Here is a 27850-nt window from a genome sequence, read left to right as displayed (position 1 = left end):
TTCATTGTATTTAAAGGAACATTGTATAATGTCTAGTGCAAATCCTGAGAGGGTGGAGCATGACACTGAGGCCTAGAGAACACCAGACCCTGGATCCTTTAGTCGTGCTCCACCTCCTGAGGTTTGGCATTAGACAAAACACAATGGTGCATGGAGTGAAGTGCTGAGCGCCGTCCACTCCGACAAGTATCTACAATAGACACATAGGCGTCAGGACGGGATTTACTGGGGATTCTTTATTGCTGAACTATATATGATTTCATGCTTCCAGGCCTCTCACGTTCTGATGTTGAAAGTCTGTCTGGGCATCAGAAATTGTATACATGTTCATCAGTCGTCTTCTGGATGCTTCCGTCATATAGTAACAAGTCTTTTTTATTTCCTGTCTCTTGAAGCCGGGAGAAGCTATGGATCTGTATGGAGTATTGCGGTGGAGGGTCTCTTCAGGACATATATCATGGTAAGCCTATAACTTCAGGATATTACATCTGTCATGTACTCTCTGTAACTCACACCAGTACAGTAGTCACTTGTTTACTCCTCACTCTTGCACAATGTCAGGGCTGGAGACCATCCAGCAAAACCACATATGAAGATTTCCCTTTCATCGTCCAAGGGTTAATGTCCTGTCGGTGTCGGCTCAAAGCTATACGCTGGACGGCTGGAAGTGGCATCAGATATTATTCTCTTACAATATATAGCGGTCATTTACCTCGGCCGTTATCTGTCCACACGTCCATACAGAAAGAAGCAGACTGGATTTAAGGGTTTAGTTGGAAATATCCAGTCCAACACATGAAGCACAAAACATAGGATTCCTGCATTTTGTTGACTACTTGCTGTAGATTCTGATGAGATCCTGAGTTTTCAGGGGTTAAGGGTACAAACACACACACTGTATACGCAGCAAATACGCAGCAGATCTGCAGCAGATTTGATGGTGCAGATTTGATGCTGTGTTTAGTTATTTAGATTTAATAAGCTGCGTATTTGCTGCGTATCGCAGCAGTAAATACGCTGCGTATACGGTGTGTGTGTTTATACCCTGAAGGGGTTACCGGCTGGAGATAACAGGGACGTGGATGGTCACATATCAACTCCATTCTAGTTACACGCAAACGACCTATGCAGTGATGTCTGCAGTTCTCTCCAGAACCCTTTTTTCACTATAGTACTATATAAGTAGTAAGTTGGGCTGAGGTCTGACATCTCTGTCCCCTGAGAAGGGAAGGGAGATCCGTGCTGCTCATCTGATGGCTAAATTTAGAATTTTGGTGTCTGGTTCCTCCAATTTCAGTGGGTTACGCTGCCCATGTTATGTGTATGAGGATGGCCCCACTCTCCCTTAAAGTGTCCCTGTCATTTAAAAAAAAAATATATAGATAGATAGAAATGCTAAAAGTTTTGATTTTGATTAAACTTTAATGTGTCATAAGACGTAAGATCGACGCTCGTTTACTGGGCCTTATACACAGCCTGATAATCGTTTAGCGCGGACATCACTAGTGATGTCCGTGCAGCCTTTCCCTAAACACTGATTACTTTACCCGTCCATGCTCCTGGTCTTCTCCTGGGCTCTTTATGCGTCCTGGGTCTGAGTGCTGCAGCTTTAGAGCGGCCTGTCTGAGCTGCTCAGCCAATCACTCTGCTCTGAAGCTGCAGCGCGCGGTGCCTGGATGCATAAGGGGCGCAGGAGAAGACCGGGAGCATGGACAAGTATTAACTGTTTGGGCAATCGTCGGCCAATGATATTAGATTTGTGCCTAAAGAATCGATCAGCCGATAATCGTTTCATCATACACATAGGAAATCAGTGAGCTCAGCTGTCTACCGATTCCCCTCCACATACACATACATGCTCAGGTAGATGTGTTACTGGAGGTGAGACCCTCCCGCCCTCTTTTATCTCCCTGACAGCTGCTGTTGGGGCAGAATCACATTCGATGTGGTGTCAAACCTGTGCCCTTCCAGAACTACAATTCCCATCATGTTGCCTGTAGCCTTGCAAAACTACAATTTGCATTGCCTGACCAGGCATGATGGGAATTGTAGTTCTGCAACACCTGGAGAGCCGCAGGTTGGACTCCTATGCATTAGCCAAACCACTAAAATCGGCATCTAATATATGTGTTTAGTTTTACAAATGTTGGACTCCAGCCTTTTAATGTATTTGTGGCTATGACCATTATCATTGGTTGATCATTGTTATTTTTCTCTTTGCAGTCACTGGGCCGCTTTCAGAAAACCAAATAGCCTATATGTGTCGGGAAACCTTACAGGTATTTACAGACTTATCTATAAGGAAAATCCTATAACAATAGGATATCAGGCAGCTGCCTAGCAGGCACTGGTCACATCCTTATATCTCTACCTTCCTGTTGTCACCTTTTTGTTTTGCACATGTGAAAGTTGCTTTATAGGTAGGCTTCCCCCGGCATAGTTGCAATCTAACATGGAGGCACAGCATTTTTTTTTCTTCTAATTTTTTTTTTTTTCCAACTATTCCTGACAGTCCATAGGGTGGCGCTGTGCCCTATTTTAGGCCGTGGGTCAGTGTTGGCTATAATAGATCCACCATGTTACATACTGTGTTGGAGATCATGTAATAGATGTAAATTTCTTTAAAAACTGATGATGGCATAAGAGGGAATGAGAGGAAGCGATAAAGCGCAGGATATCACAGATTATACAGACTAGTTCTGTATAATACAGAATTCCTTTGTTAGATGCTTACATATTTCTTTTTTCTGTCTGTATTTTCAGCTTTTATGCTAAAAACCTCAGTAGAAAAAAATGAGGATGTGGGTTTTCAGCCATTTCCTAACACTGCGCCCTGATGCTTGTGTCTTACATGCACATAACACAGACCTGCTCATTGACTATATACATACAGCAATACTGTATGGTTTGTTGTTTCTCGTTTTCGCTAGACACCAAGGAAATTAGGAGAGATTGATCAAAACGGATGTAAAGCGAAGCAACCAGTCAGGTTCCAGTTTAGTATGAGGTCTTTTTGAGAATTAAAGGACCCATCTAATTGGTTGCTATAAAATATTTTTTTTTCCCCACACACTAGTTATAATAAAACTTTTCCATTATGGAATATGTGATACTAGTCAAATCAACTGGTGTCAGAAAGTTATACTGATTTGTAAATTACGTGTATTTAAAAAAAATCCTCAGTTTTCCCATACTTAACAGCTGCTGTATATCCTGCTGGAAGTGGTGTATTCTCTCTAGTCTGACACAGTGCTCTCTGCTGCTACCTCTGTCCATGTCAGGAACTGTCCAGAGCAGGAGAGGTTTCAATGGGGATTTGCTGCTGCTCTGGACAGTTCCTGACATGGACAGAGGTGGCAGTAGAGAGTACTGGATCAGACTGAAAAGAGTACACCACTTCCTAAAGGACATACAGCAGCTGATAAGTACTGGAAGACTGGAGATTTTTAAATAATAGTAATTTACAACAATAAAACAAATAAACAAATCTGAGTACCCTTTTACAACCCCTTAACGACCCATGAGGTATATTTACGTCATGGTGCCGTCAGGGAGGTTCAGAGAGGGATCATGCCACTGCGCTTCCGGCTGCTATCCGATTGCCACGTTTTAAACGCAAGGAGAAAAAAAATGAAAGCACAAAAGCTTCTATTTTTCATGTCTGCTGTTTATCATTTTTATAGGGTCTGGCATATCTGCACAGTAAGGGTAAAATGCACAGAGATATAAAGGTAAGGAGAACTTCATGTCGGGTCAGTGTTTGCACTCTCCTCTGCCCGCTTTTCAGTAAGGCCATAGTTTTTCTCTCTTGCAGGGTGCCAACATACTACTCACAGACAATGGAGATGTCAAGCTAGGTACCATCTTATTTCACCTATGTTGTATATAGGGCTGGGCCGTCTTCTTCTTCACTGTATCTTACTCCCCTATTTCTCCTGCAGCGGACTTCGGAGTGGCAGCGAAGATAACGGCAACAATCGCCAAGAGGAAGTCTTTTATCGGAACGCCATACTGGTAATGGAATGTTATTTGTATGGTTTTATTTTTATATAAGGCCGTGTAGCTAGTATATATTCATATCCACTGTCTTCCAGGATGGCTCCAGAAGTGGCAGCCGTGGAAAAAAATGGAGGTTACAACCAGCTGTGCGATATCTGGGCTGTCGGCATCACCTCCATAGAACTGGCCGAGCTGCAGCCTCCGCTGTTTGATCTGCATCCGATGAGGTTTGTTATGATGTTGTATATAATTAATGCCTCAGATTTAGGCCGAGTTTACACGCTGTAAGACAGTGGCCGTTCTGTGACACGGCCGTGTCACAGAACGGCTGCTGTGTGTGTGAAGTTCACCTCACTGCAGTACCGGCTGGTTGAACATGACTTCAAATTGGAATACGGGCACATTTGGGTGTGCCCGCGTTCTAATTAACCATGGCAGACAATGTAAAGTGCAGCCAGAGCCGTACCTTACATCATTGTCAGCATAGTCCATTTCATGCGGCTACTATTCAATGAATAGCGGCTGCACAAAATTGACATGTCAGTTTTCAGTGCGGACGCATGGAATTCCGGCCGGAGTGTATACAGTGTGTATACACTCCTGCTGGGATTCCATAGAACACACTGTCATTTGACACTTTTAGTAAATAGCAGCCGTTGTTGCAAACTGCAACAACAGACATTATTTATTGAAAAAATAGGTTGTGTTAACGTGGCCTTAAAGTGACTCTGTACCCACAATCTGACACCCCCCAAACCGCTTGTACTGTCAGATAGCTGCTTTTAATCAAAGATCTGTCCTGGGGTCTGTTTGGCAGGTGATGCAGTTATTGTTCTAAAAAACTACTTTTAAACTTGCAGCCCTGTGTCAAACTGGTGTGGCCTAGAGTGTCTGTGCATTAGGCTGGCACAACCTCTCTGTCCCTCCTCCCCGCCCTCTTCATCATTAGGAATGCTCCAGGCAGGTACTTTCCTTTTCATCAGCTGTGTGAATACTGTACATGGAGTAGGAATAGGAAAAAATCCTGCCAGTGGCATTCCTAATGATGAAAAGGGTGGGGAGGAGGGACGGAGGGGTGGTGCAAAGTTAGGGCACAGATACTCTAGGACAATTTAGGACAATAACTGCATTACCTGCCAAACAGGCCCCAGGACAGATCTTGTATTAAAAGCAGCTATCTGAAGGTACAAGCGGTTTGGGGGGTCAGATTGTGGGTACAGAGTCACTTTAAAGGGATTATTTAGGGCTTGATTGTAAATTCCCATAGAGTAAGGATTATATGGAGGGGTTCACATCATGGCCATATACATGTGAGTCCACTTGATCAGAGTGATCCCCTAATAATGGGGTTTTCTAACCCATAAAGTCCAGGCAGGGTGTGAACACCAGGGCTGTGGAGTCGGTAAGCCGCAGCTCCAGCTCCAACTCCGACTCCTGAATTTAATCAGGACCGACTCTGACTCCTGCTCCTTCATAAATGGCCGGTCATATACCAGGGGAGTTATTTATCACACTGGCTCAGCAGCTGCTCCCTAATGTCCTACATGATCCTGGGGCGACTTCTGAGGGAATGAGAAAAGATATAAAGCAGATTCTCGTGTGTATGTGCATAGGATGCAGCCAGTCTCCAGCCACCATGTCCTAAACAACTCACAACTAAACTAGATAGAGCAGATGGTCTTTTCCTGCTGACAATCTTTTATGTTTCTAACTAAATATTCACCATACAGAAAGATACACAGCTAACAATGCCAGATACCTGTAATATAGAGGTCAACCATAGTGATATAGAGAGAGGTCACACATAGTAATATAGAGAGAGGTCACACATAGTGATATAGAGCAGGTCACACACAGTGATATAGAGGGGTCACACATAGTGATATAGAGGGGTCACTGTGGGTGTGGGGGCACGTCATAGCACACACACAGCCTGCTGCAGCCATAGCATACACACACACACACACACACACACACACACACACACAGCCTGTTGCAGCCATAGCATACATACACACAGCTGCAGCCATAGAAAATTGAAGAAAAACACCACATTGAGGACAGAGGTTACTGCTACACTACTTATGTCTTCTCCTCCTCCTCTATATTACACAGGATATCTTCATATTACACTGCTGCTCATATACAGTCATACAGCATCCAGGGAGAGAACAGCACAGATCTCCCTCCACACAATGGACTCTTCCAGCTCAGAAACAAACTGCCAAATAGTGACCGACAACTTTTCCTCGACCTCCCTTATCTAATGGGGCCAGTGTCCTATTACTGATATATTCCCCGACCACCCATATGTAATAGGGCCAGTGTCCTATTAGAATGTTGCTCATAATATACACACAAAAACACATAAAAATGCAACAGCTCACCGCAACAGCAAGATACAGACCCACCACAGACATGAAAATAGTTAAAAGCAGCCCCCCCAACTGCCAAAAAAAATTCCCACAAAAATAATGAGTCTTTTGGTTACTATTTGCAAACAGCGTAAACTGCCTCACCACGATAAGGTGGACTCATATCGAGGCAGACCCTACACTGCTCATAGTATATATTGATGAGCAAAACTTATAAAATTCATATCAAAACTCAATATTAAATTGTTCTAAGATTTATTTTTAAAGCTGGAGTCGGTACATTTTTTCTGACTCCAGCCAAAACTAGTTCCGACTCAGACTCCACGACTTCGACTCCGACTCTACAGCCCTGGTGAACACATCTACTCATTGCTTGGAAATTATCTATATATGTTTTAAACTTATAGTTGCACGTTTCATTTCACCATTTAGAGCTTTGTTTCTGATGTCAAAGAGTAACTTTCAGCCTCCGAAGCTAAAAGAGAAGACGAAATGGTAAGTTCAGTATCCATAGGATAGCTGCTTACAGGTGCATGCTGTTCCTTAATTGTGAGTGACTTCTATATAGTGTAATAATAAACCTATTGTGATGCTGGAGGATATAGAGGACAGTGACATATTCTTCTGCTCATACTGATGTGTAAAATACATCCACCTCCACCTGTGCCGTATACCTGCATTACAGGTAAGTTGTGATCTTAAAGGGTTTATCCCAAGATTATAACTTATCATACCATCTATGATCATTTGGGATTAACCCTTTAAGTGTTAAAAGGAGTGACCATAGTATCAAATTCCAGCTATTTTTCCTGTATTCTTTGACTTTGTTGCTTTTGGCTGTAAACCCAATGATGTTAGTAGCATTTTCGCCTCCTTGACTTTTTGTATATATATTCTTTTCTGCAACCATGGTGGGAGTGTATAACGCAGGAGAAAAAGGGTCTGAAGCCCTCCTTGTGATGTGTGAGAACAAGAGCTCATGTGCATGACTTGGCCCGTTCAGGGTTTGCCCTCATTCTTGTATCTTATTCCCTTGCAGGACTGCAGTGTTTCAGAACTTTGTAAAAGTTTCTCTCACTAAGAACCCAAAGAAACGGCCAACTGCAGAGCGATTGCTGACTGTAAGTACCAGTTCTGGGTGTTGTATAGGAAGAGTATCCTCCGACATTCATAGTGGGGAGCAGGCCCATGCTGGGTTTAGCATTGGTCCCTATGATTTCTTTGTACACCTTTCGTGGTATAACTAATGGGATCCACCTTCTAAAATGAGGCGTATATTCTTACATTCCAGCATGCCTTTGTAGCACAAGCGGGTCTCTCAAGATTACTGGCGCTAGAACTTCTGGATAAGGTTAACAATCCAGACCACCACCACCACTACATTGAACCTGATGATGACGATCTTGAGGTTAGTAACCACATTTTACTGATCCCATTAGTTGTGAGATGTTAAATGGTTGTCCAGGATAAGAAAAAGCAGAGCTATTTTGTAGCTAAAACAGCGCCACCCCTGTCCTCAGGTGGTATTACAATTCGGCTCCATTCACTTCACTTGTTTTTCTAAGGGTCCTATTAGACAAAGCGATTTTTAACCAACCTGAAATCGTTCAGCATATTAGACCGAATGACAGTCCTTAGTTACGATTGTTACTGCGATCATTTACTCCATCTGATCTCTGCATCCAACAATGTGGAATAATAGTCAACGATTAGCAAATAATTGACAATTATATGTCAGCTACAAAAAATGTGATCAACGAACAAACCATTTTTTGATCATTTCCTGCATTCACAGGAATTGATTATAGATTAAATTTGAACGATATAGCATTTTTTTCACGTCCAATGTAATAGGGCCTTAAGCCTGGATAATCCCCTTTACAGAAAAGCTTTTTGTTTGTGTCCTGAAACGTCCCAAAATGTCATAAGAGCACTTTGTCTATTGTGTGTATGGATGAGTAACGGTAACATTGCAATATCTTTCAGCCCGTATCCGCTGTGCGCCATACCATCAAGTCTACAAACAAGAGAGCGGAAAGGACGGCATCTGAGCTCAACTGTGAGTTACCAGTCAAATTATTTTTTTCCAAATAATGCGGACATATACCAGCAATGCGGTCCATGGCCCCCTTTTTCCAAGAGAGAATAACTTTGACAAATGGCAGTGAATTGCTCATTGCTCCTTTATCTGTCAGTCAGTGTTTTACAGTCAGTTCAGAGCGCAGAGGGGCCCCCTATAAGTAATGGGCCCCCAGGCAGCCGCCTACCCTGCCCAGTGGGAAAGACTGCTCTGTAAATACCCTCTTCCTCCAATCTTCCATTGAGTGAAGAGGAACATGTGATGTATGGTAAACAATTCATTCCTCTCAGCTTAATGACTAGGATCACATGAGTAACTTCACTGTCATTACATAGTTGCCCGATCCCATGCATAGCCTGTAACGAACACATTCTCTGTTGCAGCCCTTAGGTTAGGCGTTTCCAGAGCCATTCATTGTACAGAGTAGTCAATATTCACCTGCTGTTGGTCAAAATCTGGATCTAATTTCTGCAAAAAAAATAGCAATTTCCATCATTGCTTTTTGTGTGCATTCCATACCAACCTGTGGCTTGCTAGGTGTTAAAAAAACTACAATTCCCATCATGCCTTGGCTATGCATTAAATCACCAACCTGCGACACTAAGTACATCGCTTTGGATTTTTCACATGAACAGGCCAGCGCAGGGATGCTAGTGCTGTAGTCTTTTTTTGAACGGTTTTGCTCTATCCCCAAGCACTGGCCCGGCATGAAGCCGGCACCGTGCACAGGAATCGGGCGGCAGTTTGGACTGCATCACCAGCATCCCCGCACCTGTCTGTTCATGTAAAAAAACACAAAGCAATATTCTTAGTGGTACATTCGCTTTAAGGCCGTATAATGCGGCACGATAATGAGCGCCTGTCAGTTCACAGACAGTGAGAGGGACCACCCAAAGAAATCCTTAGATCAGTCTTTTGAAGTCACAGACGGTCTGCTGTCGCCGCTCCTTGCATGGAGCAATGTGCAGCAGACCATCGATTCACAAATCGTGCTCTTTCAGTATGTTGAAAGACCATTGTGTATGCCAGCTGATCATTGCCTTTCAATATGTGCTATGCAACAGCTGGAGGGCTGATGTTTCCCTATCCCTGCAGTAAGCAACTATCGGCTGTAACGGTCGGTGATCAGCCAAGTACGGGCGATAATTGTTTAGGGCCTTTAAGCTGTTGCAGAACATTAATTCCTATATTGCTCTGACACCTTTTAGCTGTCAGGACATGATGGGAGTTGTAGTTTTTCAACAGCTGATTATTCTGCCTTTTTGGTATAGTTCCTGACTTCTATTTTTGTCAAAGGTCGCAGAACCCGTCGATTAAAGTGAACTGAAACGTCTAAATCCTCTTGTGCTTATAACCTAATAGTGAAAGCCTCAGCTCCCATTTTATCAGTTCTTATGTGCTTTTAGCCTTGGGTTACACCACAAAAGGTGAACTGAACGTCTGACGGCTCACAGTGACGTAACCCAGAAGAAAGAAGAACTCGATTTTCAGACCTTTATATCATAACACTTTCATTGTGTCCCACTTCCTCTAACAGTAGTAGAATTAGATGCTGTTCCAAGAAAGAAAATGTATGGAGGAACTCACCGTATAAAAATCTTCTTTATTTAAAAAACCTTCGTTAAAACCAAAGAACAGAGTGTGTAGCAGTCGGCGGGGACGCCGTTTAGCAGCTGATAGTGTGACAGCTGTTTCCCACGCGCATGCGCGATTCTTCAGTCTGAGGAATCGCGCATGCGCGCTGGAAACAGCTGTGACACTATCAGCTGCTGAACGGCGTCCCCGCCGACTGCTACACACTCTGTTCTCTGGTTTTAACGAAGATGTTTAAATAAAGAAGATTTTTATACGGTGAGTGCCTCCATACATTTTCTTTCTTGGAATGGTAATATTATTGCTTTTACTGCATGTCTGTAGGAAGAGCACCCCGTATGTTGCCGCATTGCCCAGCTCAGGATCACTTGCAGGAAGCTTGCAAGTGGTTGTGCCGGTCTGCTTTATCTTTATTGAGAATTAGATGCTGTGTTTGCTTTGCTGTATACAGAGCTCAGGGATTTCACCTGAGAATTTGGGTGCCATTTTATTGTGCGTTCATCTAGCCCGGTGTCTGTCATGTTAACCACGTCTGTCTGTTCCAGTTGACAAGCTGCAGTTTGAGCCTCCACTCAGGAAGGAGACAGAAGCCAATGAAGTGGTGAGACTTCATGATTTATACCGTCTTTGTCAAACCTGAATTATTTTATATTGTTCTCTTCTATCTGTGTGGTGAGGATATTCTGTGCACATGTCTGTAGTCCTCCTTGGGATCCGGTTTTCATTACGCAAATCGTTGCGGAGCTCTGGCGACACCTGCAGGTGGACCGTGGAATTGTTCTATGTGTTTCATCATTTTCCTAGATTATGTTAATCACTTATCCAAAGGGTAAATGACAAGTATCAAATTGGTAGGAGTCCGACTGCTGGAACCTCATGTGATCATGAGAACAAGGGGTCCCCTAAATAAGTGCAGTGGCATTGCATATGCCTAGCTGAGGCTTAGTTCATTTCTTATAGGCAGGGCCGTTTCTAGCTTTTCTGCTGCCTGAGGCAAAAAAATTAAATGGCGCCCCCCCCCCCCCCCCCCCATCAATCCATCAATTGTGTACTATTAGTAAATTAATTATTTTCTCATTGTGTATAATGATGGTCTGCAGAACCTCATCATACACCCCATCTGCTGCAGAACATCATAATACACCTCAGCTGCTGCAGAACCTCATACTACAGCCCAATCTGCTGCAGGACCTCATACTACACCCCATCTGCTGCAGGACCTCATACTACACCTCAGCTGCTGCAGAACCTCATCATACACACCTCAGCTGCTGCAGAACCTCACACTACACCCCATCTGCTGCAGAACCTCACACTACACCCCATCTGCTGCAGAGCCTCACACTACACCTCAGCTGCTGCAGAACCTCATCATACACACCTCAGCTGCTGCAGAACCTCATACTACACCTCAGCTGCTGCAGAGCATCATACTACAGCCCAATCTGCTGCAGAACCTCATACTACACCTCAGCTGCTGCAGGACCTCATACTACACCCCATCTGCTGCAGAATCTCACACTACACCTCAGCTGCTGCAGAACCTCATCATACACACCTCAGCTGCTGCAGAACCTCATACTACACCCCATCTGCTGCAGAACCTCACACTACACCTCAGCTGCTGCAGAACCTGCATGTGCATGTACATGTACACTAGGGGCCACTTCCAGCACTATGCCCCAGTGTACATATACAGTATATATCACATGTGCTGCTATATACCACCACCCCCAGCACTATGCCCCAGTCTGTACATATACAGTATATATCACATGTGCTGCTATATACCACCACCTCCAGCACTATGCCCCAGTCTGTACATATACAGTATATATCACATGTGCTGCTATATACCACCACCTCCAGCACTATGCCCCAGTCTGTACATATACAGTATATATCACATGTGCTGCTATATACCACCACCTCCAGCACTATGCCCCAGTCTGTACATATACAGTATATATCACATGTGCTGCTATATACCACCACCTCCAGCACTATGCCCCAGTCTGTACACTATAGTAATGAAGGGGCTGGAGTCCAGCACAGGCAGGAGGAGGGGGAGCACACACTGACAGGATACAACTTGCTGGAGGAGCCGAGTCTTGTGTTTGCTGCTGTTATCAGTCTGTTGTCACAAAGACGGATTATGTGCTTTCTTCAGTGTGCACACTCTCCTATAAGCACACTGCACTGCCTGTAGGTCACACATCCACACAGAGCACCACACAGTTGTAATCCCAGAGCTACAGACCTGGCACATGGCTCCCTCCTGAGACCTGCTCCCCCACCCCCAATTGTCGGGACCCCCCCTCCAGACCCTCCCCCTTCCTCCTCACAAACAATCACGACCCTCAGCCACCAGCCTCCCCCCTTTCCCTCGTTGTTATACTCACTAGTACTGGGGAGGAGGAGGAATCAGCATGTGGAGCCGCTGTGGCTGTCCGTTCATGCTCCTACCCAATCCTAAGGAAGACTGCCAGGTGACGTCACACATCACAGAGACGAAGCCCGGCAGTTCCTGGGGAGGGCGGCAGGGGGCGGCCAGGCACTCAGCACTGATAGGGGTCGGGACTGCTGTCATTTTAGTGAAGTTAAACTCCACTAAAATGACAGTGGCAGAGAAGATTGTGCCGCCCCCTGCAGGAACACAGGAGCTGCCGCCTGAGGCAGAAGCCTCAGTCTGCCTCATGGCAGGAGCGGGCCTGCTTATAGGAATTCCAAAGATCGTAGAGTAAAGCATTTTGTTGTTTTCACAGTCCCATAGCAAGCGTATGGAGCAGTGTCTGTATGTGTTCTTCTGCTCCGTTCATTCCAAGGACAAGAGACCCCTGTTCTCATGATCAATCAGATCCTCAGTGATTAGATGCTACTTAGATCTCCCCAGTCTGTTTGTCTATCTAGCTATCTATCCGTATTCATTTATTGTTTGTTTGGGTTTTTTTAGGGCATGAACTGGAATCCTTTTGCAAATGGAGCAAATCATGAGTATGCCATTCCTAATTCCTTCCCTTACTTTATTTTACATTCTGCATATTGGCAGCACATGACCTATTTTCACTCCTTTATTGCAGTTCCACCATGAAGCGCGCTGTTCCTCCACCACTGCCTCCCAAGGTACCATAATAAGGACATTATTAAAAAGTGTATTCATAGGGGCTGATCCGTGTCCAGACTACCAGATGTGGGTTCTGCAAGTCATGATGGTAGAATACATTTACACCTGCATTTGGAGAAATATATATATTAGAGTTGAGCAAACTTCGAGCATGCAGCATTTGCTTAGCAGTGGCTGCTGAGGTTCGATGCTGCCCTAGGGAGTCCTGGGAAAATATGGGTACAGCCTATAAGCCATGGTTGTACCCTTGTTCTTCAGGCAGCCTTAGGGCTTCATCCAACCTCAACAGCCACCGCTGATCAAATGCTGCATGCACCGGTTTGGATGAACTTGAGAATGCTCAAAGTTCGCTCAACTTTAATCTTGATGACTTTTAAGGGCGCTGGGCTGGGTCCTCCTGGTTAACCTCCCCTGACAGTAGTGAGGGACATAATACTAGGTCTTCTAGGGTGAAGAGAAGTAGCTTTAGGGGTAAGCTTTTAGGGTCTTGGAATCCCTTATGATCCCCTAGGGTGGGGGAGAAGTTGGTCTGGTATACCTTGGCATGAACTTTTTTTTTTTTTTTTTCCAACAGCCAATGAGGATGAACAGCTGCCCAGATGAAAACATGGCTGATGACGAGCGATCCCACACCATCAAACACCAACCAGATAAAGGAAACTCCCAGTTCTACCGGAGGCAGAGCTCCCCAGGTTGTGGTCGTCACACGGCCCCCCCTCATAATAATGTCCTCACTAGCAGCATCAGCTCCCCTGGATTGTACCGCTGTAAAATCTATGAGTTGGGTAAATAACACAAAGCAGATGCAGGGAGGATGGAAACTCCGCTGCGAACAAAGGGTTAACACATCATTACATGGCTGAAAATACGCACAACCAATAATGAGCCTGGCCACACGCTTCTATTACTTGCCTCACCCTCATCCTGCATCTCTCAAGCATTACACTTCATGTGGCGGCAGGGGCGATCTTTACACATGAGTCCCGGCCTGCAGACACCATTTAAAACCAGGCTATATGGCATAAAGTATATATGGTGGGAGGATTTACAGCTAAACTAGGAGGTATGGTGGGAATATAGTGGTATAGTGTATCCAGGTGCAGTGCACGACACACCATTGTGTACCGTAAAACGGCATTTGATTCATGTTGTAGTAAGGAGATCTGTTAGGTTATGAGTATATGCCCAGGTAGATTCCCCAGCACTACGACCTAAGTGCAGAACCGAAGCGCTTATGATAGGAGAAGCCTCCATTATTCTTATATGGCCCTGCAGGTTATATACACATGATTGATATATAACGTTGGTCTGTTCTTTGGGAGATCAGCAGTTCATTGTTGCAGGACCTTTACCTGGAGGCATATCTCTCCAAGAACAAAAGGATCAGGCAGTTGAAATCCAACATGCCTGATCCTTCTCTCTCCCATCATCTTTAGTCAAGGGAAGGATTGTGAATCCCCTTTAGACAGTCAGTCAGTCCCACTGAAGTTATTGGCTTTGAACAGAACTTCTAATGTGTATGGAGGTCTTTAGTTTACCATGTGGAAGTGTGTAGGCATATGTTCCATCTAATCCTTTCATCCTCAGGCTTCACTTATAATAAGCATTACATTACATGGTCACAATATACATTTCCATCCATTTGCAATGAGCCACATTTCAGTACTGTGCATTCTAACTCCAACCATTGTACAGAATTGGTTCTCTCCACCCATCTCCTTGCTGACTGCTTTGTGGCCTTTACTGCATCACTACAGCTTCCAGGTTTATTATAGAGAAACAAATGTGTGTAATTTTTTTTCTAGAAAAACTTTTGACGTGGTAAAAGTTTACATCACCTGGGGTCTGAGTGTATTGATCTCAACCAATCTCTAGAGATTGCCGGGAGAAGTGCACAGTAGAGCGCTTCACTCCCCTGCTGGCTGCGATCACCATTCATTATAATGCTCTCCAGCCTGTCTCTCACAGATCATAAAGATCACGGCCAGCCGGGGAATGAAGCACGCTGCTGTGAACTTCTCCCTGTGATATCCACAGTTTGGTTTTAACACCCAGACCACAATAAGAACTTTTGCAATGTGTGTCTGACAGGTCAAAAGTTTTCCAAATTAACATGGACATCTAAGTATTCGGGCTGATATTAGGCAATTTTTCTCACTAACCTGCATTTCTATCCACCCTGGTATTCACCATCTTGTGCATGTTTTATCAGCTGTATTTCATTGTCATGTGAATACCAAGTATCACCCGGCTTCTCTGCTTATTTCCATTTAGTTTTAAGGGGGTTGTCCAGTTTCAATCCAGTTGTAGAGAATAAGATATCTTTTATATGTACACATCCATATTGCAGCTTCTATGGGTCCTCTGTATATCAGTAGAGTTGTCTGTGGTAGCCTATATTACATCTACAATATGGCTGCTATAGACAACTTTTTTCCTTTGCTTTTTGACCCCTCTCCAGTTGAAGTCTGCGTACACAGTAACCGTATGGATCTTCTTGTATCCGCATGTCATACAGATAAACACTTTTCATAGATTCAGCACTTGGACCTTGTTCACACTAGTGTCACTTTTTCATGCTGTGGCTCCGCTGTATTTAATGGAACATCCGACAGGATTACTATGTAAAAACTGAAGCCAACTAATCAGAAAAATCACATTGAAATTGTGATAGAAAAAGAAAGACCTGCCAGTATGAACAGAGCCTAAAAATTTACAGACGTTTTTGAAACTGGAGAACCCCTTTAATGTGCGGCTTCCATTCCGTATGCTAAGCTGCCACCTTTCCCTTTGCAGGAAATGGAGAAAGTCCTATGAGATTAGGGAGTCCGACCGGAGAGAGCGCCAAAGCCCAACCTCAACAGAAGAAGGATAAGAAAGATTTTCCGGTAGGTTTACTTTTCACCACAGCTTTATACTCTCTTCCTAGCTTCCTGTAATAGGTGAGAGCCCACAATCACATTGGCCTTTTCTTGCACTGTTTTAGCAGTTATGGTTGTCTTATATGCCAGGGAATCGCCATAGACCCAGCATTACCCTGCGGAGGCCAGGGACATTGCAAGTGTTGAAAAAAATGTAAACTTTTGATCAGTCAAGGTGTGGCGGAAGCGTGCGGTCATGGGCTTCACTCCCTTGCTCTCACTGCATGAAGCAGGCTTCATTATAGGTCTATGGCACTGTCTCCTACAGATACACGGACATTGCAGTTAGCTGGGGGAGTGAAGGACATAACCACATGCTTGACTTTAGGAGAGCTTTGTGGGAGAATGTATAGGGCAGTCCTCATTTGTTCTAATTTTTTATGCATTTCTACATCTCTGTTCTCTATTCTAGAAACCAACAATAAATGGATTACCACCCACTCCAAAAGTCCTGGTAAGTAGCGTAAATCAGAGAAATGCCTTGCCATGTCGTGTCATGAGACCTCACAGGGTGTAGCCACCTTTTGACTTGAAAATACACATACAATTTTAGGTGTGGGCTTAAGTGCAGTTATTTATTTGGTGGAGTGGATCCAGTCGTGTGCAACTCCATGTCTGGTTTTGGCCCAGAGACTGTGTGATTCCAGTTTTTCTGTGTAGCTTTACTAATAGTGCTGGACCTTGATTGAGTGGTAGAGAGTGGGTCCTGCAGCTGGGATCCTCGTTTACTAGGGAAATAAGCTGTCACTTACCACCCATTGATATCAATAGGGAATGTACCTGTATCACGCTGATTTTCTTTGTCACAATTTTGTCTAAATGCAATGCAGAGGGGTTCTCTGTTTTCAAATCAACTGGGTTCTGTTTATTAATCTTAAGACTTTCAGTACTTATCAGTTGCTGTAAGTCCTGCAGGAAGTAGTGTATTCTTTCCAGTCTGACACAATGCTCTCTGCTGCCACCTCTGTCCCTGTCAGGAACTGCCCAGAGCAGTATCAAATCTACAAAGAAAACCTCTACTGGTCTGGACAGTTCCTGACATGGACAGAGGTGGCAGCAGAGAGAACTGTGTCAGACTGAAAAAAATACACCACTTCCTGCGGGACATACAGCAGCTGAAAAGTACTGGAAGACTTCAGATTTTTTAATAGAAGTAATTTACAGATCTGTATAATTTTCTGACACCAGTTTATTTGAAAACCGCTGATATACCCCTTTAAATTATTTTGTCATCTATCTTTGCTGGTGTGTGTTCATTGAGGTCGGTGTTTTCCAACCTGTGGCTCTCCAGCTGTTGCAAGATGACAACTTCCATCATGTCCTGAAAGCCTTTTGCAACAGATGGAAGGCCAGATGTTAGGAAATGCTGATTTAGTTCATTCTGATATTAACACGTTTTTTTTCTTTCTTTGTAGATGGGAGCCTGTTTCTCCAAAGTTTTTGATGGTTGTCCCTTAAAGATAAATTGTGCAACTTCCTGGATACACCCAGATACCAAAGGTATCGTCCGATTGGAGACACTTTTCAAGGAAATTATTCCGCAGTCATGTTTCAGATTCATCTTCCAAATTGCTGACACCTAGATAGCTGTTAGGTCAAGGAAACGCATGGTACCTTCTAAATATCTGTCTGTGAATCCAGAATATAGAAAACTGCTTTTATTCTATAGTACAAAGAAGGTTTGCCGAGCTCCTGAAGTGCAGCAAGCTGGGAAATCTCAGTTTCAGTGCTGTGGATTTGGACATCAATTCAGCACAGTTTTTTTTAAATAACTTTAAAGTGTCACTGTTGTTTAATTTTTTAATTATTTTTTGCAGAAATCAATAGTACAGGTGATTTTAAGAAACTTTGTAATTGGGTTTATTAGCCAAAAAAATGCATTTTTATCATGAAAAAGCAGTTTGAAGCTCTCCCCTCTGTCTTCATAGTTTTCCATGAAGAGGGGAGGGGTGGAGAGAGATGAGGCACCAAAACAGGACAACAAAGAGTTAATTTACAGCTACATCACTGGGATATCTCCTGTGAAGTCAGCACTGACCTCTGAATACCAGCTTTCTCACAGCTCCCACTGTGTAATCCTTTGTTCTCTGCTCTCTGCTGGCGACTAATCTCCCCCCTCCATAGGTTACACAGGGCTCGACTGATGTAAAAGTCGGGATTTCCTGATAATGAGCAGTGAATGAAAGAGAGCGGGAGGGGGGACCTGGGGAAAGTCTTTTTAAATGCAGATAATGGCAAATTTGCCTAATAAACCCGATTACAAAGTTTCATAAAATCGCCTGTACTATTGATTTCTGCAACAACAACAAAAAAAACACAACAGTGACACTTTAAATGTATTGCTGCTATATAAGTGGCCACAAAGGTGGGCATACCCTTTAAAAAGTTTCTGTGATAAACTTATTCACAGGGATTGTCATATATCTCCCTGTTCTAATTCAGGCCTTGGGTTACAAGTCTCTTGCGTTGGGTTATCTGATGTACTGCCCATCTATACACAATACCAGAGACCTCAAGCTAAGTTTTTCTTGATGTTCACATGAGCAATATTAGGTTTTACATACTGTAATTGTAGTGCCAAGGGAGTTTACAGCACAATAATTGTAGTCCTTTCTTCCCATCAGACCAGTACCTGATCTTTGGCACTGAGGATGGAATTTACACCTTGAATCTGAATGAGTTACATGAAGCCACAATGGAACAGGTAGGATCAGGAAGGCATTGAGATATTAGGATAGACCAGGGATGGGGAACCTTCAGCCCTCCAGCTGTTGCAAAACTACAATTCCCATCATACCTGGACATCCAAAGCTACCGCTTTGGCTGTTCAGGCATGATGGGCGTTGTAGTTTTGCAACAGCTGGTGCGCTGAAGGTTCCCCATCCCTGGTATAGACCATTGTTATCAGACCCATGACTTATCCATGTTCCATTATATAGCTATTTCCCCGGAAGTGCACATGGCTGTATGTGATCAACAACACCCTCATGTCATTGTCAGGTATGTGCTACGCTTATATATTGTATTTTCAGGGCATGACTTCCCATTGTATTTGACATTTTTTTCTTTAATGAGACTGAGCTGCAATACCAGACATGGCCAGTACCAGATGTACGGCGCTGTAACTTACAAACAATGAAGGAGACGCAATTCTTTGACCCTGTCAATCATTTAGCTATATGTACCTGTTGTGCAAGGATCACAGATTTAGAGACATGTGAGATATCGGTGATCGTCGGCGACATGTTTATCTGGAATTCCTCTAGTGCAATAGTATTTGTTCCCTGGAAAGCTTTATACCAGGGAACAATAGAGTCAATACACCAAGTAGGTTTCTCCCTCCAGTGTCAAGTGCATCTGATGGGATGGAAACCAGACTGGCAGTGTCAGGGTTATACTGTCACTGCAGGGGGGAGGACTTGTTATATGCCAGGAACAAAGGACACATTGGGTGTCAGATGGCAGAGCTCCAGCGCGCTCATTCAAATGCAGGATGTGACATTTACACACTACAATGAAGACAGGAGAAGCTAATAAATGACTTGAGAACAGTGTGCTTTGGCTCTGCTCCTTCGCTCTTAAAACTTTGTTCCTCTTTACTTGCCACTGTGAAGATGACCCTTCTGCGTGATGAGCAGTGTTTATTGCCCTGCATTGTCTTCAGACACCTTGCAGCTGCCACCGTACATATAATAAACCAACCCTACCCCCCAGGATCTCCGAGAACTAACATCCAGACACTTAAAGCTCTGATCTTCTTTACGCACTTAGCGTTAGTTATAAGCTGGTTGTGGGGGTTCATAGGGAGAACCAGTTTGTTGCTGTAGAGAGCAATAGATGTTCTCCCATCCTCCCTACACATGTGCGGAGCGTGCATATATTTTTATTGGGGAGACACCTCGGATAGTTGTTTATTTCCCTTGAAAACCAAGAAACACATAACATATTAAGTGGCCAGACATTACAGGTCCCCATACACCGTGGCCGAATGATTGTTCAGCCTTTAGTTATGTCTCCTGTTTTCCTCATACATGGGAACATTCATCTCAGCCGAGCTTTCCCATGTTTTCAATGGGGAGGGTTAAGCCACAAAGGGATTGGGCGGTGATTTTCCATCACTCCCGACCCCCTATCTCCACTGACATTATCTGTTGGTGGTCGTCAGGACAGCCCGATACACCCTAGGCTGACGGCCGAGTGGTGGCCACAGCCAACAGAGGTATAGGGTGTATGGGAACCTTCATGTGTGAGTTCAGTAAAGCCTTCATATTATATCCACAGTGCCTGGCACTCCTACAGCTCTCTAGAATCTCCATAGAACTATTACTTCTTCAGTTTAGTAGAACCACAGAAGGAATAGACATTGTGGCCACCATAGAGAAGATCTAAAAAGATCCCCTATTCTGGCCATCTAAGGTCAGTCTACCAGGGGATGGGTCATAAGGTAAAGACCTTCATCTGCTAACTTATTGCCACCTATTGAGACATAAAGAATGGTTAACCAAAAAGGACATGGCCTTTAAAAGTTTTTTCCCTTTACTTTTATATTGAAGACCTTATGATAGCACATTAATGTCTGATCATCTTGGGGTACTATTACACAAAGTGATTATTGGTCTCTCTAATAAGGTCCTTACTTCCAGCACCTCCATTGATAAGCTTATTGACGGGTCATCTGCTCAGTGGTGTGCTGGGAGTCGGACCCCCAAGAACTTACATGGAATAAGCTCTAAGTTAAGATGTATAATGACGTCCATCCGTTGTTCTAATCTATGTTCTGTTCCTTTAAGACTCTATGGGATATATTTAATTTTTTTTTTTCCTCTTTCTTTTTCCTTTTTGCTATGATCCTGTGCGCTCATCGGGTGGTTCCACAGAAGGTAAGTGTTTGGCAATTAACTTTTCATCAAATGTCAAACCCAATGAAAGCCATGGCTGTTACTGCCGGCTGTTACCTGGCATCTAGTACTAATGTAGGAGCTCCTAGTAACTCTGCTTAGAATAGGAACTCTAGAAACATCTGATAACCTTCTATTACTAGCATGTCCTAGAAATGGAAATAAGAAAAAAAAGCTAATTCTAATGCAGTACAATGATGTGTGTTTTTTTTTCTGTTTAGGTAAAACGCTGCAGCTTTATTCACACAATCTGATTGGTCTCTTTGAACAAGCCAAAAAGCCCGGACTCGCCGCCCATATCCAAACGCATCGCTTTCCGGATAAAATATTACCCAGGTGAAGAGAACAACATTTTGGAACATTTCTATTCTTCCTTCAATGTTCTTTCATTTCTTCTTCAATTTTTCATTATTTGGCCTTGCTCTTCCTTTGCTGCCATGCACTCTCTCCTCTCTCTGTTTGCATGCTCTCCAGTAAATCCACAGGACTGATCATACATAGTAATGCATAAAGGGGTAGGAGCCTAAAATTGTTGAAATATCTCTTTTTCAGGAAGTTTGCCCTCACTACAAAGATCCCAGACACCAAGGGCTGCCACAAGTGCTGCATCGGTGAGTATGTCCGGCAACTGAAAGGACACGAGGATCGGTGAAGGGGAATCTCATACCCATCCGCCTTCTATTGCTGCATGTAAAGGCCATGGAAAAACCCTCGTCACTAGTTGCTCTTCATTTAATGCCAGTTAAAGGGCATCAAACCGCTAAGTAATTGCCTCTAAATGTCAGCACCTTTCCATGAAACTGGAGTGTTAAGTTCCCTGAGAGCTGCTCTGTGCAAAGCCAATCTGGGGAGAAGCATCAGGCTGCACCTGTCAAAATTCTTGTAAAAAAAAATAATAATAATAATGATTTTACTAACATCAACGTAAACCCAGACTTTTACAATGGTGTTAAATTATTAAAAGCACAATGAAATGACATAATATCACAGACAGGCCTGACCAAGTATGAGCATGACTATAACTAGTGCCTTAGTGATCCCATCAATGTTTAATAAAAAATATTTGAACATGCAATGCCATCTTTTCTTTTTTTTTTTTTTTTTTTCACCCCCATGTAGTAAGAAACCCATATACAGGACACAAGTACCTATGTGGGGCGCTGCCATCAGGCATAGTGCTGTTGCAGTGGTATGAACCCATGCAGAAGTTCATGTTGATACGGGTTAGTATCCTATTCATTATCTGCTGCCATTGTATGTGTTTGCTGTATCAGTACCTGTCTGGGTTCCTACTTTATTGTGGAAATGTATGATGGATAGTGGACTCGCCCGTGGGACCTAATACAATCAGAAGAATAAAGGGGCAGCTGTGTTTATTGCTTCTCTGCATCGTCTCTGCAGTACCTGGCAATGGTTGTTTATGCTGCTCAGCACCACTCTGTCCCTTTCACTGTAATGGACTATGCTGCAGAAACGTCTGTAGACCTATCCTATAGTTGTCAGATACAACTAAGACGACATGCCACCGACATCCATTCATGGACCATAGAGGGTATAACCTAATAATCGGAGAACTGTGATTCCCCCAGGATAAAAGATGCTTGATGACACGGTCACCATTGGGAATATGCTTGTATAAAGAATTTGTCCAGTTCCTTCTCATTCACACACTCTTCTAATGTTCATATTCTTCACCTTTTTGTTTTCCAGCACTTTGACTTCCCTCTTCCGACTCCATTGAAGGTCTTTGAAATGTTGGTAATACCGGAACAGGAATATCCTATGGTGTGTGTAGCTGTCAGCAAAGGCGCAGAACCCAATCAGGTCGTGCAATTTGAGACCATTAACCTGAGCTCCGCTTCTTCCTGGTTTACTAAGATTGGCACAGGTAACCTACCTCTAATTGACCATTAGGTTTAAGCCCTACCTGCATGGTATACATGTCTGTGCATGATATCTAGTGCTACCTAAGCACCAAGTATTTGTTGCATTCAGGTGAGCTGGCTCTTTTTGCTTGGTTGCTGTGCATGATGAGCTATTATTTTGCAGGTTCTGCAATCCATAGGTTTGGTCTGAGGGAAGGCTACATCACACAGCATCCCATAGAAGTCAATGAGCACTGATGCTCCTACTGAACTCCCAATAGGAAACTATTGATATGAATGGGGAGGATCATTGATTTCATTGGAACACTTGTTTTTCTATTTATTACTAACCTGCCCATTATATACTTGATGTCCTGAAGTCTTTATTTCTCCCCGCAGAAGGTCACCAGATCAATGCCATACACGTGACACAGCTCGAGAGGGATACTGTCCTAGTCTGCCTTGACCGTAAGTCTTAAAACTTTCCGGGACTGTCTGTAGTCAGCAGATATGGCATGGTTGTACTAGCGATGGCATGCTGTATACACATTAGCTGACCCATGCGTAAATTATTATTTCAGATTATGTAAAAATAGTCAACCTTCAGGGAAAACTTAAATCCAGTAAGAAGCTAGCCTCAGAACTGAGCTTCAACTTTCACGTTGAGTCTGTAGGTGAGTGACCGACATGGAGAGGCGGATGTGTTAATAGATCCATTATACGACTTCCCAGTAAACTTTGTGTATCCCATTTTTCTCAGTCTGCCTGCAGGACAGTGTCTTGGCTTTCTGGAAACACGGCATGCAGGGAAAAAACTTTAAATCCAATGAGGTAAGATCATTTTATCCTATGTGCTCTTATAGTTATATTATGTGTTGTTTTTTTTTTTTTTATTTACTCCTCTTGCTTATATGGTGGTGACAAATTGTCATCACTGTGCATATGAATCAGTGTGGGATTTGCTGTCCAGGTTTTAATGTTATCACAGAAATTTTTATTTAATGGGGGTTTAAATAGCAATTTTTTTTATTTGCAAAAACTACACCACCCCTGTCCTCAGGTTGTGTGGAGTATTACAATTCAGCTCCATTCACTTCAAATGAACTGAGCTGCAATACCACACTCATACTGAGGACAAGAATGAACCTTGTAGAACACAGGTGTCAAACTCAGCCCCTCCAGCTGTTGCAAAACTACATTTCCCATCATGTCTGGAAAGCTAAAGCTTTGGCTGTCCAGGCATGATGGGAGTTGTAGTTTTGCAACAGCTGTAGCACTTGAGCTTGACACCCCTGTTGTAGCAGAAGGGACATGCCACTTCTTTCTCTGTGTTAAACAAACACATACGTTTTTCACATCTATTAAAATCAGTAAGAGTTATTTTTTTTAATGGGAGATGGAAGTTGATTTGGTTATCATGTTAAATACTGTGCATTTTTTGCTCATATGAACATGCCCTTGTAATTTTAACCTTTTCGCTGACTTGGGAGAATTAGCAATACAGCATTCAATCAACAAAGGGTTGTTCTGTGTAGTTTACGTAATTCCCATTAATGTTAATGGGAGTTGCCTAAATAGCATAGAGACATGATATGTGCTGGTCTTGTAACTCCCATTAACCTCTGTGGGAGTTACATGTGTCACATAAAACGGACCATACTACTGTTTTCGGCTTCATGACCACCTTCGATCTTGAGGTCCCACATGTATCCAAATGGAAGTGCCCTTTATGATCTCACTAGAACATGTGGGTACCCTTGATATCCTAGTATATTTTATCCTTTTGCTTCTTTTTATTTTTTCAACCATCTCTTTTTGTTTATTGCTTTAAAGGTTACACAAGAGATATCCGATGAATCCCGAGTATTCCGACTCCTAGGATCAGACAGGTAATATCACGGTCATGCATCGTATCGTCATCATCATCATCAAGCACTTACACATACTTACAGTGCCCCCCTCTGTTTACAGGGTGGTCGTCTTGGAAAGCAGGCCGACGTTGAACCCGACAGCCCACAGCAACCTGTACATCTTGGCCGGGCACGAGAACAGCTACTAGACACTTTGCATGACACAAATGACATAGGAATTTCAATTCCATCATAAACTTCTCCTGTTTGGGACTCTTGACAAGTTGTTTGGCGACTTGTACTTTTTAGATCATATCTGTATTATTTGGTAGGATTCTTGTTTTTAACTTTTTTTTTGTTTTTGTGTGTGTGCTGCTGGAAACGGCTAGCTCTCCTCTCACCACTATGTGGTGTTGGTTTTTTTATTTGGTTGCTTAATAAAAAGCTGTGACATACGGCCCCTTTACCATCAGTGGAAGGGGCAGCAGGAGGAGGAGACGGAGGAGTACCGTGTCTTTCAAAAATGATAAAGGGGTGCCTTGACGTGTTCTTTTTTTTTTTTTGCTGAAATCAGGTTGGATTTTTCTATTAGGCGTAATCTGTAGCTTTCACCGCAGTGCCATCTACTACATGAGTAGATCCTAGCATTGAATGTGGGCATCAGCCCACTGTATTAATACAGCACCCTTACATCTGAATGAGATGTAACCAGGTTATGACCTTTGGTGCAGTCACATAACGTTTCCCGAATTTCAATATGGTTTCTAGAGCAGCTCTTGGCCATAGGGTCCATAACCAAAAGCCGCTGACCGAAATCACTCCATGTTATTTGTTACAGACCCTCATAAGCTAGTTCTACACCAGGTAGTGTGTATATATTTTTTTCATATATATATAAGGAACCCATACATGTTAAGGGTTTTCTGGGAGACAGATATTGTTTTAAGTGGTCTGATCCCTGGGGACCCACTCCCATGTAGAGTAATAGAGCAGTGATTTGCCTATTGCAGGGATGGGTAACCTTTAGGCCTTCCAGCTGTTGAAAAACTACAATTCCCATCATGCCTGGACAGCCGAAGCGTTAGCTTCGGCTGTCTAGGCATGATGGGAATTGTAGTTTTGCAACAGCTGAAGAGCCGGAGGTTCCCCATCTCTGATCTATTGGATTATGCCTGAATGAATGGGCTTGAGCTGCACTACCAGGCACAGCCACACTCATGTATGGCACTAAGCCAGTGAAAACAATGAAGGGATCGTGGGGCACTCCATCATTCTTTGTACTTCCAAATGCCAAATTTTTTTTCCTGTAATCTAAAATACATCCATATGTTTAATATGTTAATATTTTGCTATTGCCAAATATCTTCTTGGGCTGGGTTCACAGTGCAGTAGTGCCACTGAACAACATGGTTTATATGATGTATACCTGTAATTCTCTTGCATGGTAAACCATCCTCACATTACCATCTGCAATGTGTGAACTCAGCCTTAGGGGTCATTAACACGTTCGGTGTGTCTATCTGTCATACTTGCCATGGTTGCCTACCGGAATTTTTCCGCTCCATCTAACAAATAACTCCCCAATTGTTGGATATACTGGGGGAAGTAGTTCACCAAAGCTGGAGAGCTACAGGTTGCAGATCACGGCCTAAACCGATTATCATGCTGTTACTAATTCATTGCCTGGTTAGCCATCGCTGTTTTTTTAATGGTCCCTTGGCTGGCTATAACCCTCGGTCATGATAAAGCACTAAGGCAGTGGTGTCAAACCTGTGGCCATAGAGCTGTTGCAAAACTACAATTCCCATCATGCCTGGCTCTGGCTGTCCAGGTATTGTAGTTTTGCAACAGCTGAATGACGACAAGTTTGACACCTGTGCACTAAGGGGTTGTAAGGAAGTATAGATGGATGCACTGCCCCCAATGAGATCCCAACGTTTTACTAGAGTTGCAGTCTGCTTGGCAGCCATAGGAAAGATCCATTTATTCCTGACAATTTATTAGACCCCCTTAAGTGACCTCCTGGCCTATGTGCTAACTTCTCGCTGTTTGCGGAGTGACACTACAGATCATGCCTTTCCTCTATAGGGATTTAGAGCCAGATCTTTCCTTCTGCCTTCTGTAAATTAGACCCTTATTTATTAATCATTATATGTGCTTGAGTGGGTAATATATCTGCTTGTCCATAGGATACGTTTGCTGCCGATTTCTACTTGTAACTTTTGTATAGGGGAACTTTTTTTTTTTTTTTTAATGTGTATTCAGTTGTAGCGCTAGTGCCTTATTATACCCAGCGGGATTCCGTTATGTACAGCGAATAGAGGAGCGGACCAGACCGGAGTGCTTACACACATGGGATAATACCTATAGGCCGGGACTGGGCTCCGCCTCAGACGGAGGAGCATGATCTATACGGTTATATATTGTTACAGTTTATGAGGGAATAGAGGGTCCTGGTAAACCTTCTTATATCTATTAATCATTGGCCTTTCTACTCTATGCATCCTCCTTATTTAGGAATAACCTTAGTATTAATTCTAGAGGCCACTATGGCGGGTTACGTGCCTTTATTGCCGCCATCTTGAACGTTCACCATTTTACAGAGACAGCGTTCCATTAACAACAATTGCACAAAGCGGGTTTTTTTTTTACCCATTTGTATTCCTTTTTTATTGTTGTAGTTCTAGTAACATTGCCTGGGCTTCCGGGGGTTATACCTTTATAGGGATTATTTTTTATTTTCTCCCTGTATGGGAAAACAAGACATTACCAAAGGCTTCCTCATCCGTAATATCTCCGACGTTCTGTTTGTTGCCAAGGAATCCTCTTCTTCATCATGCATACGTGTATTGAGATTTTCTTAAGTGGGAAAATAAATGAAATAAACCGTGCTAATATTTGGCTCGAGTCGGTGAGTTTTTTTTTTTCTCTAATAAATAAAGTTTCTCGTATTCAGGTTCATAAAATTCAAGAACTGGAAGGAGACGTCTTGGTGATCATCCATTCCAGTCATCGACTTCAAAAGAAGATGATCCCTTCTTGTCTGGAAGGTGCTAATCTCTATGGTAGAGATGGGGAACCTTTGACCCTCCAGCTGTTGCAAAACTACAATTCCCTGTCCAGGCATGATGGGAATTGTAGTTGG

At 43.3% G+C, this 27850-nt stretch overlaps 1 protein-coding gene across 1 annotated transcript in view; it reads left to right on the top strand.

The window, feature by feature from the left end:
- MAP4K5 (mitogen-activated protein kinase kinase kinase kinase 5) overlaps positions 1-27606 on the top strand; it is a 60544-nt gene extending 32938 nt beyond the window's left edge. Inside the window, exons 4-32 of the mRNA XM_069950366.1 lie at positions 396-460; positions 2224-2279; positions 3684-3731; positions 3815-3857; positions 3942-4014; positions 4095-4226; positions 6807-6869; positions 7414-7495; positions 7666-7782; positions 8361-8433; positions 10593-10648; positions 13001-13041; positions 13128-13170; positions 13746-13956; positions 15968-16059; positions 16505-16546; positions 17508-17592; positions 18717-18796; positions 19032-19092; positions 20970-20972; positions 21212-21326; positions 21543-21601; positions 22110-22213; positions 22701-22878; positions 23255-23323; positions 23437-23529; positions 23616-23686; positions 24689-24744; positions 24827-27606. Of these exons, the coding sequence (XP_069806467.1) occupies positions 396-460; positions 2224-2279; positions 3684-3731; positions 3815-3857; positions 3942-4014; positions 4095-4226; positions 6807-6869; positions 7414-7495; positions 7666-7782; positions 8361-8433; positions 10593-10648; positions 13001-13041; positions 13128-13170; positions 13746-13956; positions 15968-16059; positions 16505-16546; positions 17508-17592; positions 18717-18796; positions 19032-19092; positions 20970-20972; positions 21212-21326; positions 21543-21601; positions 22110-22213; positions 22701-22878; positions 23255-23323; positions 23437-23529; positions 23616-23686; positions 24689-24744; positions 24827-24914 (2299 nt within the window). The 3' untranslated portion in view covers positions 24915-27606. The remainder of the gene's footprint in view (positions 1-395; positions 461-2223; positions 2280-3683; positions 3732-3814; positions 3858-3941; positions 4015-4094; positions 4227-6806; positions 6870-7413; positions 7496-7665; positions 7783-8360; positions 8434-10592; positions 10649-13000; positions 13042-13127; positions 13171-13745; positions 13957-15967; positions 16060-16504; positions 16547-17507; positions 17593-18716; positions 18797-19031; positions 19093-20969; positions 20973-21211; positions 21327-21542; positions 21602-22109; positions 22214-22700; positions 22879-23254; positions 23324-23436; positions 23530-23615; positions 23687-24688; positions 24745-24826) is intronic.
- The last annotated feature ends 244 nt before the right edge of the window (positions 27607-27850 follow it).

The sequence above is a fragment of the Dendropsophus ebraccatus genome, chromosome 13 (assembly GCF_027789765.1).
Source record: "Dendropsophus ebraccatus isolate aDenEbr1 chromosome 13, aDenEbr1.pat, whole genome shotgun sequence".
NCBI lineage: Eukaryota > Metazoa > Chordata > Amphibia > Anura > Hylidae > Dendropsophus > Dendropsophus ebraccatus.
This window is presented reverse-complemented; position numbering and strand designations above follow the sequence as displayed.